General features: G+C 35.5%; 1 protein-coding gene across 1 annotated transcript in view; it reads left to right on the forward strand.

Annotated features, from left to right (window-relative positions):
• LOC113077124 (MAM domain-containing glycosylphosphatidylinositol anchor protein 2-like) overlaps nucleotides 1-17,234 on the forward strand; it is a 64,274-nt gene that overhangs the window by 18,375 nt on the left and 28,665 nt on the right. Inside the window, exon 2 of the mRNA XM_026249577.1 lies at nucleotides 9,514-9,653. Within this exon, the coding sequence (XP_026105362.1) occupies nucleotides 9,514-9,653 (140 nt within the window). The remainder of the gene's footprint in view (nucleotides 1-9,513; nucleotides 9,654-17,234) is intronic.

A 17,234-nucleotide genomic window follows, 5' to 3' on the forward strand; every position in this document is an offset into this window, starting at 1 on the left:
ATATTTTACAGTGTAGAAGTTTAAATATTCTCACTATACTTGAAAGGAACAAGTTGCCTTATTTTGCAAACATCATCTAACGTTCCACGAGTTATGCATTCTGTTCCAAACTCGTTCAACAAAGAAAAACAAAGTAAAGGCAGGTGTATGGACTCTGAAAGGCTCTCGGTGTAGTTTTCACTGTAGTGACAGATGATGTACAGTCTATGGCTGCTGATTTCAGCTGAAGTTCTCTCGGTTCGGACGCAGAAGAAGCATTAGCGCTCTGTTCACGCCGACAGGGATCTACAGATGTAATTTAAAGTCAGATGTACAGTAATAAATCACCCGAGAGGTTTTGATACATCGACCTGCAGTGAGTCCAGAGAGAATCACGTCCAGCACTGAATCATCCAGACAAACACACGCTTCACCTGCGCTCACACAGCTTCTGTTTTCTGAAATCACTCTCAAATCTTTCCTTTTCTTCCAGTAATACTGTTTACTAAGCTTGTTGAATGATTCTCTTACTTAGTGCTTCTGTCTTATTTTCTATTGTAAAAATCTGCAAGTTCTTGAATCATGAAACATTTGCTGTACAAGTAAATTGACTTAAGATAAAAATGATCTGACGTTGAACAAAGATAATATTTGTCTGAGATGCAACTATGTGAAAATCTGGAATCTGAGGGAGCAAAAAAATCTAAATATTGAGAAAATCATCTTTAAAGTTGTTCGAATGAAGTTCTTAGCGATGCATCTTACTAATCAAACATTAAGTTTTGATATATTTATGGAAGGAAAATTACTAAATAACTCAACTCATCTTATTTTGGTGTCAATTTATTAATTTAAAATAATATTGTTTATAGTCGTTTTTATTTATATGCAAGATAACAATTCATATTTCTAGCTAAAAATGACTGTTATTTGCATTTCAACTCACTTTAATTCTAATTGCATTCAGATTTAAATTGCAATTGTGCCTGCTGTACGTTTCCTCAGTTCAGTTCAGGTTGAGGACTTATTTTCTTCAGTTGATTTCATTCATTAATCAATGGTTTGCTGGATTTTTAATATCTCAGACCGGCTTCAGACACGTTTGGTTTTGACCATCAGATGTGTGAATGAAGGAGGTCTGAGGTGTTTCATTAGCTGTGTGTCCTCCAGCGGTTATTATGCTCAAACCTGATCGTCCCAGAGCAATTACACACATTTGCGAGAATGTAATTACTCCTCCATAGATGTAATTATGCAGTCGCACCTTTCCCATGGTGCTCTTGGCTCGTTTCGTAGCATCTCTGTCCTAAACAAACGCTGAAGAGCTGCATCCGGTTTATCTGCTGCTCTAATGCATCATGTGCTTTAATCTGTTCCTTCTGATCAGTCTTCATCAGTTTAAAGACCTCTTGTGATTAATCCTGACTTTTAGGGCTTTAGCTGATGAAGACGAGCTGCTGTTGTGCTCCGAGGGCCAGAGAGGATCATGGGATATCGCTAAAAGAGTCTGAATGAACAATAAAATGCTGTTAATGGGAAGACTAATTTAAAAAAAAAATAGTTAGTTAGATATAGCCACATTGTTACATGAAAAAAAAGATTTAAACTGGATTTAAAACCTGATTTGAGGGAGTTTTAGTGGGTTGAATTTGAAATATTCACCAAGCTTTGATGACTGATAGTTCAAGAAATTCTAACACAGTAAAAAGTGCATTATTAATTATTATGCGCCTCTCATATGCACAGTTGGTGGTTTTTTCAGCGATGTTTGACTGTCGTCCGTCTGGCTCTGATTTACAGCCGTTTGGGATTCACTCTCCTGTATCTCTCTGTCTTCTTGGAGGAGCTGTGGACTAACTGGATTATTCCAGGATAGATGGCTGAGGCTGATGGGAGAATATATTCCCTGAGGAAGTGTTGCTGCTCAGGAGGCTGGATGTTGGTTTGTTAGGGAGCTAAACGAGTCAGTAATAAGTATGACAGTTGTAGGCAGGTATGGTACAAAAAGCAGTTATGTATGTATAGGTATATTATGTGCAAAAAATGTAAGTGTACGCTAAGTATGTGTGTTAGATAAATAAAGTGTGTGTGTATATAAATATAAAGTGTAGTGTGTTCGCCGTTATTATCAGCTGTTCATAAGATGGATTGCCTGAGGGAAGAAACTGGTCCTGTGTCTGGTTGTTCTAGTGCTCAGTGCTCTGTAGCGTCGACCAGATGGACACAGTTCAGAGAGGGAGTGTGCAGGATGTGAGGGGTCCAGAGTGATTTTACCAGCCCTTTTTCTCACTCTGGATAAGTACAGTTCTTGAATAGATGGGAGAGTTGAACCGATGATTCGCTCAGCAGTCCGGACTACCCTCTGTAGTCTTCTGAGGTCAGATTTAGAAGCTGAGCTGAACCAGACAGTTACAGTTATGAGGGTTTATGCATGTGTTTTGCTGGTTTATGTGGGTTTATGTGGGTGTTGTGCTGGTTTATGCTGGTTTGTGTGGGTTTATGCATGTGTTTTGCTGGTTTATGTGGGTTTATGTGGGTGTTGTGCTGGTTTATGCTGGTTTGTGTGGGTTTATGCATGTGTTTTGCTGGTTTATGTGGGTGTTGTGCTGGTTTATGCTGGTTTATGTGGGTTTGTGTGGGTTTATGCATGTGTTTTGCTGGTTTATGTGGGTTTATGCATGTGTTTTGCTGGTTTATGCTGGTTTATGTGGGTTTGTGTGGGTTTATGCATGTGTTTTGCTGGTTTATGTGGGTTTGTGTTGGTTTCTGCATGTGTTTTGCTGGTTTATGTTGGTTTATGTGGGTGTTGTGCTGGTTTATGCTGGTTTGTGTGGGTTTATGCATGTGTTTTGCTGGTTTATGTTGGTTTATGTGGGTTTGTGTGGGTTTATGCATGTGTTTTGCTGGTTTATGTTGGTTTATTTGGGTTTGTGTTGGTTTCTGCATGTGTTTTGCTGGTTTATGTTGGTTTATTTGGGTGTTGTGCTGGTTTATGCTGGTTTGTGTGGGTTTATGCATGTGTTTTGCTGGTTTATGCTGGTTTATGTGGGTTTGTGTGGGTTTATGCATGTGTTTTGCTGGTTTATGTTGGTTTATGTGGGTGTTGTGCTGGTTTATGCTGGTTTGTGTGGGTTTATGCATGTGTTTTGCTGGTTTATGTTGGTTTATGTGGGTTTGTGTGGGTTTATGCATGTGTTTTGCTGGTTTATGTTGGTTTATTTGGGTTTGTGTTGGTTTCTGCATGTGTTTTGCTGGTTTATGTTGGTTTATTTGGGTGTTGTGCTGGTTTGTGCTGGTTTGTGTGGGTTTATGCACGTGTTTTGCTGGTTTATGTGGGTTTATGTGGGTGTTGTTCTGTTTTTTGCTGGTTTGTGTGGGTTTATGTGGGTTTGTGTTGGTTTGTGAATGTGTTTTGCTAGTTTATGTGAGTTTATGTGGGTGTTGTGCTGGTTTTTGCTGGTTTATGTGGGTTTGTGTGGGTGTTGTGCTGGTTTATGCTGGTTTGTGTGAGTTTATGCATGTGTTGTGCTGGTTTATGCTGGTTTGTGTGGGTTTATGGGGAAGTCGTGGCCTAGTGGTTAGAGAGTTGGAAAGGTTGTGAGTTCGAGTCTTGGGCCGGCAGGAATTGTAGGTGGGAGAAGTGAATGTACAGCACTCTGTCCACAATCAATAACACGACTGAGGTTGGGTTAGATGCACAGCACACATTCAGAGTATGGGTCACAACACTTGGCTGTATGTCACGTCACTTTCACTTTTCTATGTTTTATTCTGGTGTTGTGTTTGTGTGAGTTTCTGTTTGTTTTGTGGTTTATGTGTGTGTTGTGATGTTTTATGCTAGTTTTTGTGCGTTTATTTTTGGTTTGTGCTGGTTTGTGTGGGTTTATGCTTTCTGTGCATCTGCAGATACGGATAAGAGCTGTATTGGCCGATCTGAGCTCATAACTCTCTGGTCTGTTAGCATCCAACGAAATAATGAAGTGCTGGATTCAGACTGGGAAGAGAACGTGTTTCCGCTGAAGACAAACGTCTCTGTCTCTGTCTGACTGAGTGAGTGCCATTCTTATCATCCGGTCCAGCGACTGACGCTGTGATGACCGGTCAATGATCTACAACCTTAGAACAGGCTTGAGCCAAAACAAAACACCAAGATGCTTCACTTTATGTGTCGTTTCATTATTTTCAGGATTCACAGATGAATAGAAAGTTCAAAAGGACAGCATTTATTCGAAATAGAAATCTTTGTAACATTATAAAAATCTTTACTGTCACTTTTGATACATTTTATGAATCCTTGATGAATAAATCAGTTCATAACGTATTCATTTCCTTAAATAAAATGTACTTTACTATTTCTATGAGGCAGATTTTAAAACAGTCTCTGACTCGTTGATCTGTTTCTGGCTGGGAATCAGTTAGGATTCAATAAGCTGTATTTTAATTCTGCCTCTATGTTTGCTGGCGTTCAGTGAGCGCAGATGAATATTCTTCATCTATAGGTCACAGCCTAATATATGCTGAGAGATAAATTCATTTGAAAATCCAAAAATTCAATTACCAGTGACCTTTTCTGAGTAACTGGAGCTGCGTGCAACAAAACAATATAATGTCCACGTCTTGTTCTCTTTACTTTCCCTCCGTGTTCCTGCCTAAATGTCAACCAGCCGTAAACAACTGAACGTCTTTTATAAATCAAAGTCTATAATATGAGATGTGTTGATCTTCTGCTTTCAGACAAAGGAGAAATAAAATAAAATAAAATAATGAAAAAATAGTGTATAAAAAAATAAATGCTAAAAATCCAACCAGCCATAAAGAATTAAAAGTATTTTTATAAATCAAAGTCTATAATAGGAGATCTGTTATTCTTCTGTGTCCAGACAGACAGATATAAAATAAAATGTTTAAATATAAAATTAAAAATAACATAAAATAAAATAAATGCTTAAATGGCAACCACCCACAAACAAATGAAAGTATTTTTTAAATAAATATTTTCATTTTAGACAGCTGATTTAATAAATAAATAAATAAGATTAAATAAATAAAATAAAATAAAATAAAATAATGAAACAAAAAAATAAATAAAACAAATGATTATTGTCCCCCATAAGTAAATGGAAGTTGTTTTATTAAGCAGAGTCTGTAATAGGAGTTCTGTTATTTCTCCTGAGCTCTGTTTATTGTGTAGTTTGTGATTTCAGTCTTGTCTGAATCCTGTGAGAATCAAAGAATTGACAAAGCATCTAAAGTTGTGCGTTCGACCGTCCGATAGCAATGCATTTAATGTCTTTATAATGCGACACCCAGAGGAAAACATCGCTGTGAACGGAGTGAACGCAGGACGGTAACAAAAGATGGGAAAATTTTAATCTCCTAAAACAAATTAATTGAGATTAAATTTAATCTCACGAAAACAAATTCCTCGTATGTGTACATACCTGGCAATAAAGCTCATTCTGATTCTGATTCTGATTCTGATTCTGATTCTGAGACAGCAGATAATTAAAATGCAAATTGAAAGTATTGCTTTAGATGTACAGAAACAGAAGATGTTTTGGAAGATCACCTATACATACCTGTACATGCATACAGTTTTTTTCTGTTTCTGGACATGTACATTACTCTTTTCTGTGGAATAAACAAACAGAACGTGACCTGAATTGTCTGACCTTCATATTTCCCATCATTCTCCTGTAATCTCCTCTATAACCTATTTATTCATTATTGTGAGATTCAAACCAACACTTTCATCAAGGACAGAAACCACTGAGAGGCAGTATGTAAATACCCTAGAATCACAGGGATGATGGATTTATTACGAAATAAATAAATACATACATAAATAATCCATCAATCAATCAATCAGTCAGATATTTTTGCTTTTAATAAGCAAAACTAAGAAAGAATTATACAGAATTATACAGAAAACAGTAAGTGTACACACACACACAGACACACACACACACACACACACACACACACACATACAGAGATATAAAGTAAAAATTAAATATGAAATTAAATCAAATTAATAAATCAAATACAAATACAATAAATCCAGTAAATCCATCACAGGAATATTAAAGTAATTTAGTTGCAATAAAATGAAAGGGGAAAAAAAGATGAAAAATACATAAAATAAAATGAAATTCAAATGCAGAGACAGGTGTGTGCTGTGTGTGAGCGCAGATTTACAATATAGACTCACATATGTTATTAACGTTTGAGCTGTTTTCTCTCTCGCTTTGGTTTGTTAGTGATGTGACTGACGTGTTGTGATCTCTGCTCAGTTTGCAGTCGCTAATGTTTCTGCTTATGGTGATTTTATGAGGCCTTTTCACAAAGTGCCGCTGTGAAACTGCAGAATAAACATCTGAATTTGTCCCGATTCAAAATACATTTTAGAATTGGCTCACAACTTGAGACTCTTGGATCAGGTTTCTTGGAGATTTTTGCAGGGTAAATATTTAAACAAACATGAGACTTTTAAAGTTTAATCATGTGAGAGAAAGATCAGAAGTGTAAACGCTCAGAGAAGCAAAGCAAACATCTGTGTCCCATGTGAATGAGACACAAGATGAAACGCACTCAGTCAACACGTGTTCCTGCTCTGATTCAGTCACAGTTATCTAAAGCAAAACTTGTTTGTCTTCATAAGATTTCTTTGCTATGGTAAATTATTTTAATATTAATTGTAAGCTAGAACATTTCTGGTGCCATTTGGAGATGATTAATCCTCCCCTTTTACAATCAAATGGGGTGTTCCACAGGGCTCACTGCTGGGTCCAGTTTTGTTTTTAAACTTTAATCTATCTATCTATCTATCTATCTATCTATCTATCTATCTATCTATCTATCTATCTATCTATCTATCTATCTATCTATCTATCTATCCACACAACCCTTTATAGGTCAAGCAGTTTGGAGGATGGATGGGTTTTTTTTCATCAAAATGTTTACCAATATTAATTGTTCTCTTTTAAGTATTAGTTAACAACAACAGCACTGGTTCCGTTTCTGTTGTGTGTAAAGCTGCTGAGCACAGCATATATTTGTCACAGATAGTGTCATTGTGTTGTTGTTGTTAATGATCTGGCAGGTTGGCTGTTGTTGTTGTTTTGTTTTTTTATGTCAGTAATCATGTCGTTGTCTACCGGAGTACAGCACCTCTCATCCACATAATGAATTTCTCTTGACTTTGCTTTGTCGAACACAAATGTGTGCTAAAAATAACACATTAAGCCCTCGGGATGACTGACTGTTGCCACGTTTGTGTTTCCTAGTGAATTTCTGGATAAATTATCCTCCTGTTTCTGCTTGAAATGTAAATGAGCGCATTGATGCATGTGCAAAAACATCAAACCTCAATTAGACTCTAAATGCATGAAAGGGAAGCAGCACCTTTCTGCTCTAATGACTTTTTTGCACTTTAAAGTAAACGGATCAAATGCGTTTCGAGGAGTACGTCCTCGAAGATGTGTGTGGCATCAAACACACGCGCTCTGTATGGTGTGATTTGTATGTAAACAGATCATGCCGGATGATTGATCAGAGGAGCAATTCACCTCAATATCTGTCGAGATTACTCAAGAAAGATCCATGTGGAATATATTTCTGCATCCTACAGTGAACAAGCTGTTTGGAGAATGTGTGGATTTTTTATTTATTTATTAATTTTTTTATATGTTTTATTTTATAAATATTAGTTTTTTTATTTTTATACATTTAAAATATACAATATAATTTTTTATCTATTGTATTTAAAAATAAATAATATTTTAAACATATTTTATTTTTATAAAATAAAATTTACATTTTAAATGTTTTTAATAGTTTTTATTTTATATTTGTATAATCTTTTACATTTGTTATTTTAATAAATTTTTTCATATATTAATTTTATTTTAAAAATTAATTTCATTCATTTAATATTAATACTGAATATATTGGATGTAATTTTTTCCCCCTTTTTTATTTATAATTGTTATTATTATTACGATACTGTGTTTTTATTTATTTTTTAATATATTATTTATTTTATTATTTATATTTGATCCAAAATGGTCTTGATAGCTGCTGGGAGTGTAGGACAGATCTGCTGGGTCCATTGCATCCCTCCTGCATCTTCTCTCACGCTTAGCATTATTGAACAGCTCTGATCTACACACACAGTCCATACTTCATTCTGACATCAGTTCACATGCAGTTACTTAAAAAGCTCTTGGGCGTAAAAGATGAATGATCTGAAGTGTCTGTTGGGTCAAAGGTGTTCAGGGTTCCTTGTGCTCTTGTCGTCTCTTTTCCGCACATAAATGCAATGACATCCGTTAAACAACATACTGAATGAGGCAATATTAATGAACACATATTGTGATGTAAGATTTGACTGATAAATTTAACAAAATAAAAAGCCATTTATTTTTCCTTAAAAGGTATCATAGAGCTCAACAGCGTGTCTGTTCTTTGACTTTATAAAACCTGAACACTGTTGAATTTGTAGTGCATTAATCCACCTGTTTTTGCAGTGATGTCGCTCTGCTCTTGTGGTGTTTATTTAATTACATTTTATTTTATTTAATGACCTTCTTTTCCCATGAGGTTCAAAGCGTGACATTTAATGTCACGTGTGTCGGCTGTGATGCAGAGACACTTTCAGGACACAAAACCAAACGCTGCTTTCTTCAGCATGAAAAACTAAATCCTTGAAACACGATCCTGTTGCTTTTGTAGAGAAAAGCAGCTGTGGTTAACAGAATTATGTAAAGTGTAAATTTATTTGCAGAACATGTTTTAAGTTTCAGCTTAAAATGTTCATTTTGTTTGTAAATTACATTTTAAACCAGTAAATTTAACAGCGTTTTTAAAAAAGGATAATTATAAATGTAACTGAAATGAAAAGCACAATAATAAAAAAGTTAGTTGAAATATAAAAAACAAAACTTTAATTCAGCTACATTTCTTATATTCATTTAACTTAACAAATGCACGTTTTAATGCAAATTCAAAAATAATAAAATTTTTATTATAGAATAAAATGTAAAGTTTAATATATAACAGTGCCCTTTTTCTCATGTATAGTAAGAAAACTTACCATTTACTGAATTTTTAGTCTTGTACAGTACAGTACAGTAATTTTACAGATGTGCAGCTGATACACGAGCAGAAATGAAGCACAGCCACAAATCAGTGCACACACATGAAGAAGCTTTAACCATGTGAAGGAGATCATGAATCACTCTTTCTTGTATTCTGCATTAAATCATGGAGTCACACTCTAGTGTGCAGGATCGGAGATTCTCTAGAGATTGTTAGATGTGAATATGTAGTCGTCATGTGATACAGAGTGAAGTGCACTTGATAGAGCTCAAAGCCAAAGGCAGCTGAGTCATTCCGCTCAAGGACGTCTGTGTTTATTTGATTAACAATATGAGGATTCGTGCTTCTGTGCTTCCGGGCAAAGCGATGAGATGGAGGAAGGGAAGGATGTGTTTGACGCATGATTGTGACGCTCTCTGTCTGTTCTCTTCACAGCGCCTCCTACCGTCCGGATCGTGCACTCGGATAACGCGTGTAGCGTGGAGGAGGAGCGTTACTCTGAAAGGGTTTACACCATCCGAGAGGGAGAGACGCTTGAGCTCACCTGCCTGGTCACAGGACATCCTCGACCACAGGTGAGAAAGAAGAGCATTACTGACCAATCACATCCTGAACACACGGATGATCAAAACAATAGGGTTATCGGCCGATAATCGGTATGAACAGATAATCGGTATTATCTTGTTTGGCAGTCAGCAAAAGAGAAAAACTCATATGGGTTTTCAACAACGTGAGGATGAGTAAATTATGATGTTTTTGGGTGAACTGTCCCTTTAAGTCAGGGTTGCCAGGTCCACAATTTTACTCATCACAAAACATTATTTATAAAATGCTTCTCGTCCAATAATAGCTAAGATATTAGTGCTTTGTGACTTCTGATAAGAATCAAAACAAAGTCTCTTCCACTTTAATAGTTTAATAATTATTAATATTTACTATAATTGCTAATAATTACTTATTATTATTAATATTATTATTATTATTAATAACTAGTTTAAGAATAGTTTAATTGCAAGTTATAATGCAGAATAAACATGAATGGTCATCAGAAGATGTTGAAAGATACAAGTTGATAAAACAGCTTGTGATCAATATGTCATTTAACATTGCGTTTAAGCAATTCAGTATTCAGAATTTCTTAGCTAAATTAGCTAAACAAACACTGTTAATGATACATGTATGTTTAAAGAAATCTTGCATGAACACAAGTTTTTTATGAACTACCTTATGTGCAGTTGAATTGAACATTATATCAATATTTATATATAACAGTTTGGTTTCTGTTGTTAATTTTAATATATAAGACTATAGAAATGTTTACAGCATTAGTTTGGAGAGATTTCTTTCTCCTTAAGAAAGCTAAACTGTTGTTATCGGTTGATGTTATTCTGGATAATCGGTTATCGGTATTATTTGTGAAGTTTTGTATCGGTGCCTCCCTAATAACCATCAATACTGAGACACTTTGTGCAGTGCTTCATGAGAACATCTAAAAGCACTTAGAAACTTGCATGCTTCTTCAGATGCGGATGATCGATTAATAAAATGTTTACTTGAGGCATTACTGCATGAAAGTAGTCGTCTAGTTGGCGAGTCAGTTTTTACTTTGTGTAAATGTTGTGTTATGAGAAGAGCTCAATGAGACGTGATGCTGTTTGTGTTGTTGTCATGAACATGCAGGAACATTCATGGTCACCTGATTAGTTTGTTTGTTTAGTTGGCCATAATGTGTTTTGTGAACATAACCCATTCGGTTTTAGTCGGCACTTGTGTAATTGCAGATGTATTTGGCAAGGCCATTTTTACCTTGAATGTGTGAGGTTTCTGGTGTCAGTTGCTTCCAGATTTGTTAGCTGAACAAAAACAGGTCATTATGCTGCTTGATTTTGCAAAATTGTGTAAGTTAGCGTGTTATTTTAAGGCAAGACACTACAGGTAAATAAGGTAAATAATAATAATACAAAAAAATATATACTTATCATCAGATGCATATTTTCCACAGTTCATTATTTTCAGTACATTAAGACAAACATTAAGACAAATGTTAAAAAGTTTTTTTTTTTTCCTGAAATCCTGTTTTCGTAATGCAAATGAGACATTATCTAAATATAAATGCATTAATTTGCATACATTTCTGAACCGAAATCTGAACATTGGTTCAAAATTCTTGATATATTTTGTTGATAAGGCTTTTCCAGAAGGGATTTGGGGTTTCTTATCACTCCATAAATCAGAAAATACTGTCAACAGGCAGAAAAAACTCAGTACAGAAGGGAAAAAACTCATTTATTTTGTAGAACCAAAAGTTTTACCATTCACTATATTTTGTTACTCTTCTAATTATTCACCTAGCAGCAGCACACTCACATGAAATAATAGCTTAATTTTGTACACTTTTGCACTGAAATATAACACATAATACATGAATGTATTTCTTGTTTTGAATAGATCATGAAGTATATGTCAGTTCCTCTAGTAAAATATTTAATTGTAATTAAAGTCTCCATCAGTATTCATAAAGTAAATATACAAAGTGTTTTTATTTAATTAGTTCGTATTGACTGATATGCATTGATGAATAAATCTAACACAGAGGGAATTGGGTTACAGTGAACTTTTTGAGTTGAAGTATTTGTATTGCATGTATTGCACGACTGAAATGATTGGCTGATCATCATGGATCACTGAAACCAGACTCTAAATGTGTCTAAAGTTCAGCACACCGTCATGAATCTCTGGAGTTTAGACGATGGTGTGAATGTCTGTAATCTGCTCGACTGCAGTATTGAGTATTTCCCAGCTGAATATGAACACACAACCAACCGGATAAATGCCAGTAACCCAGAATAAATCCATTTGCGGTGCCAGATCAAGCAGAAGGTTTGGCTCGGTTGACAGATCTGATGCGATGTTGGACAGTGGAGGAACTTTACTGCAGTATTCAGATTCAAAAGTTAAGTTTTCCATAAAACAATTCTACTAAAGTATAGAAAATATCAAGCAAAATATCGAGGTCTGTCACTGTCATGTTTATTGTTTTAGTCAAGTTGCAGAAAAGATGAATGTTTCCGTTTTGTTCAGTAATTCGTCTCATTTGGGTCATTTCTCCCGCTTGATCTTTGACAGAAGTCTCTATTAATTTGGGTTGTGCTTTATTTAGCGCCGACAGGATCTGATGGACTGGATAAATGAAATGTGATTTGTGAGTATCCTGGGGATTGACTCTGCTCATTCACCCTAATTAATATTTAATTCCCCTTTGATCGATGTACAGCCCGTTAATTTGTGGCGGTGGCAGGTATTGATCCTGATATTTCAGATGAAACGGTGAAGGCTGTTGAGTTCATGTGACGCTTCATTAAAATGAGAAAACGAGAGCACGATCAAAGATCAAAGACTCCTGGAGTCTCTTTTGAAATCAGATCATTAAGACGGAAGACATCTGATCCGGGGTTTGACTCCGATCTACAGGACAAACCCAGAACTGTACCTCAGAAGAGCAGCGCTATATTAATATACTACAGATGGAGGGATTGTGTCTGAACACTGTAGGAGAGATTCTATGATACATGGAGACTGACGATGATACAGAGGGAAAAAGCAGGATAATTCATTTGTTAGTGCAGAAATGTTGATAGCAACCAAAATTCTCCAGTTATTAGCAAAAAGTTTATTTTACACCATTAGTATTAATTTAAATATATATATATATATATATATATATATATATATATATATATATATATATATATATATATATATATATATATATATATATATATATATATATTTATATATAGCTGAAAGGATTTTGGCTAAAAAATGTTGTTTATTTATTATAGTATTTATACTATAGTATGTTAATATTACATTTGTATTACTAATTATAATTGCTTAATAGTATAGTAGTTGTATTTTAAATATTGTTTGTTTATTTAATGTTGTAGATTTAGCATTTTTATTACAACTCAAATTTAATTTAGTTGCCAAGGCATTTACATTTAAATGTTACATTTTTTCCAAATACTTAAATTAACATATTTTTTCATATATTATTATTATTATTATTATTATTATTATTAATTTAGTTACCAATAACACAGCAGAATTAATAACTAATAATTATTACAATTTGTAGAATATTTAGAATTTGTGCATGTGTGTGTGTGTGCATAATATGCATTTTATTATATATTATTATATTATACTATAATACTGTATTATATTTTATTTTTTTCCAGGGCTTATAACACATGTGAACATAACATTCAAAATAAATTAATTTAATTTTGAAATATACTTTGGTAAATGAAGCTTAAAACTTTCATTATATATATTAAAAATATATATATATATATATTTTTTTATATATATTTTGGAATATATGTTGATACGTGAAGGTTGAAACTAAATATATTTTCTGCTTCGAAATAATATTTAATTGAGCTTCACTGTAACATAATGTAATATCATATACAGCAGATCTCTTCTCCATTCAAGTCTTCTATATTATTAAAAACATAAGAGTTTATTTCCAGAGCGTAGAGATGTTTCTCCAAGCCTGGTTTGATCCGGCGCTCATTACAGTGTTAACATCAGTAATAGTGTCACCTTTTCCTTTCAGGAGAAACTCTGTGAATGTTAGTAATAATTCACCCAAACGGGATCATTCTGTCATCTTTTACTCCTCTGGCTTCCTCTCTTCTGGTTTGATGTCGTGAGGTTCAGATCCGAGTCGTTTTTCTAATGAATGTGAGAGCAGATTCAGTCTGTTCCTCACAGATTGTGTTACGCGCTTCTTTCATGACATTCACGCTGTTCTCTTCTCTGTTTGAAGAGGAGCGGCGTGAACTTTCTGCTTTCTGCAGTGTTTCACAGGAAAGAGAAAGTCGTGCAGGTTTGAATGACATGAGGAAGAGGAAATGATGACAGAACGGGGATTTTTAGGTGAACTTCCTCTTTCAGTAGTTTGGAAAAATTGTCTCCTATTACCATGTTATTTTGACCTGAGCTTTATGGACACACACGCGCGCGCGCACACACACACACGCACGCACGCACGCACACACACACACACGCACGCACGCACGCACGCACGCACGCACACACACACATGCACGCACACACACACACACAAACACACATACGCGCACGCACGCGCACACACACACACACACACACATATACGCGCACGCGCACACACACACATACACACGCACACATGCACATACACGCACACACACACAGACACACACACACACTCACAGAGACACACACACACTCACACACACACACAGACACACGCACACACACACACACACACAAACACACAAAAACTCAAACACACACACACACACACATTTTACATGGTAATGTCACACATTCTCAGTCTAAAATACTGGATATACTGTAAATCATGCAATTTTACAAAAGTCCTTCTTATCACAGTCAAATACATAAAGATTAATAAAAAGTAATGTATGCCAGACTATTATTTTATTTTATTTTATATTATTTTGGTCTTGTTCATCACATTCTTATGAATATTATGAATATTATGTGAATATTATGTTTTTGGAGTCAATTCTGAGTAATATTGTTTCCTCTTCTGCAGCTCTGGCTGTTATTCTGGTGTCCTCTTTCTGATCACATATTCCTTCCTCCGGTGCGGTTCTCCATATTTTCACACACACTCTCAGTGATGGTCTGGTGTATGTGAAGCTGTGATGTTAGCGGTGGTGAGTCTGACCGCAGCACACTGATGCCGCTGGCCGTAAACCGCTTTTAGACACATTTCCTGCACAAGCGCCACGATGGAAAACGCAAACAAGCAATTAGGAGCAAAGAGTTGCGTTTGGAGAGCAGTGGTTTCAGCAGAGAGAGATGTGCTCAGCATGCGTGTGTTGGCATGCATCGGCAGAATCAGCATCTCAGTTAGATCCTCGGGTGGATTGAGCATCTATTTAACTCTACGTTCACTGGACCCTTCAGCAGATCCTTCCCTTTAAAGAGCTGAAGACACACAATAAAAGCAGCCTTGTAACCCTACAGTTATCCACATCTTAGTTTTATACAAATATGCATCAATTAGTAATCATTTCTGTTATCCTGTTTGTATGAAACGGACATTATTTCTATAATTCTGTTTGGAGTCAAAATGACAAGAATCACCTTTAACTGCGAACCAACAATAAAGTTTATTAATGCAGTGATCCCATATAAATGTGAATATCTGAGGATGCTGAATCTGCTGTGTGTTTTAATGGGAATGAAGCAATTAACTTATTAAACTCCCACAATCCCTTTCTCAACTCGTATGACCTGAGAAACCTGTTCATTTTCAAATTTTCTCTCAGCAGTTTGACAAGCACTTGTATATATATCCAAAAATACGAAGCGTTGTTGTTTTTGCCTTTCCTTCCGCTGGGTTTCTGGGAAAAGCTCGTCTTTGTTTATTCTTCTCACAAGGATCATGGCTGACATGATTCATATTCATGACGACATCTCAGTTTGAAATGACTGTCAGATTAATCACAAAGCACCGACAGCGAGGATTTAGAGTCTGTCTGTCCTCTCGGTCTCCGGCTTTCACACAGAAACACAAGGTTGTGTGTTAAATACTCAAAGACTCGCTCACGTGGCTTCACATATCACATGCTTTCCCTGTGTTCAATTACAGTATCATAGAAAAGTTTCATGTTTGTGGAGTTTAACATATCTGTTAGAAAGAAATATCTTCTGCTGACCAAGGCTGCATTTAAAAATGCTCAAAAATACAGTAAAATTTGAAATATTTTTATAATTTCAAACATCTGTTTTCTGTGTGAATCTGTGTTAAAGAGTAATTTATTTCTGTGATGCACAGCTGTATTTTCAGCATCATTGCTCCAGTCTAACATAAGTGTCATAAATCTGAATTTATAGTGTCAGCTTTTATTATTTGGCTCCAGGCTGAAATATTGTGTACCAGTTCACATGAAGATGATCTTATTGCCCCCATAAATGTTTGTCCTCTCTTTAGTGTTTTAAACCAAGATCAGTTATTGATTTTATAGAATAAGATACTTGATAGATTGTGAATTGCAGTCAGTGTTTCAATGCTTGGTTTGTAAGGTCACTGAATTTAAACAAATAGACTCAGGTTAAATTAATGGTACTAATGAGTTGGGTGGCACGAATCATACAGATCCTCCCTCCCCGTGTCCCGACGTTCCCAAGATCCCTTGACTGGGACACTCAATCCTCATCAGATCCTCCCCTCGGTTCTACAGGAACACGACGGTTAATCTCTGTCTCGACTGGAGGAAATAAAGCGAATGTCAGCGTGTGGCATCACCTTGTCACTCTGCATAACACGTGGTGTCTTAGCACGCTAGCTAAATTGACACTGGCATTGTTGAGACGAAATGTTGAGGAGCGGCTCCCAGCGGACTCATGTTTGACAAACCAGTGACTGTGACATCTGTACACACACAGCTGTAGAAAGACCAGACTTCAGCTGAAAATATCACACGTGTTGAGGATCGAGTGCTGGCTGCATTTAAAAAAAAACACTGGAATCAAATGGTTTTCAAAACATTCACAAACCTCATCCGTGCTTGTGAACGTTGTTGCTTTTGATTGCTAAATGAGTTGCAGATAGTTGTGCGAAAAAAGCACCTAGAGTGTAAACCGCAAGATTAAATCACAACATGAATTATTGTTTTCAAGGTTGGGTTTGTTGCAGATCAAGTCTCAGTGAATATTATTGGTGCATAAGTGTTTATTTCAGACCAACGTTCCAGATTTCTGCAGACTAACAAGCTTTGACTATGTGCATTTATAGTCACACACTGTTGAGTCGTATAAAGCCATGCACAAAATAGCAAGACACTACAGAAGAAAAGAGTGCACATTTTAATGAATAGATGTCTCAGTACTTCCCCCTAGTTAAATAAACACTGTGCAATAAGACAATTGTTTTCTATTTCAGATTTTCTGAAATCTTACGTTCAAATACACAAATGAGGCATTTTCGGATGCAATATGCACTAATTTGCTTTAGATTTACAGAACAGACATCTAAACATTGGTTTCAGATTCTTGTTTGATTTTGTTGATATGTTAGAGTTAAAGGTTTTTATAGAAGGGATTTTGGATTTTTCTTTTTATCACTC

Source organism: Carassius auratus, unplaced genomic scaffold (genome assembly GCF_003368295.1).
Source record: "Carassius auratus strain Wakin unplaced genomic scaffold, ASM336829v1 scaf_tig00021605, whole genome shotgun sequence".
In the NCBI taxonomy this organism is placed as follows: Eukaryota; Metazoa; Chordata; class Actinopteri; order Cypriniformes; family Cyprinidae; genus Carassius; species Carassius auratus.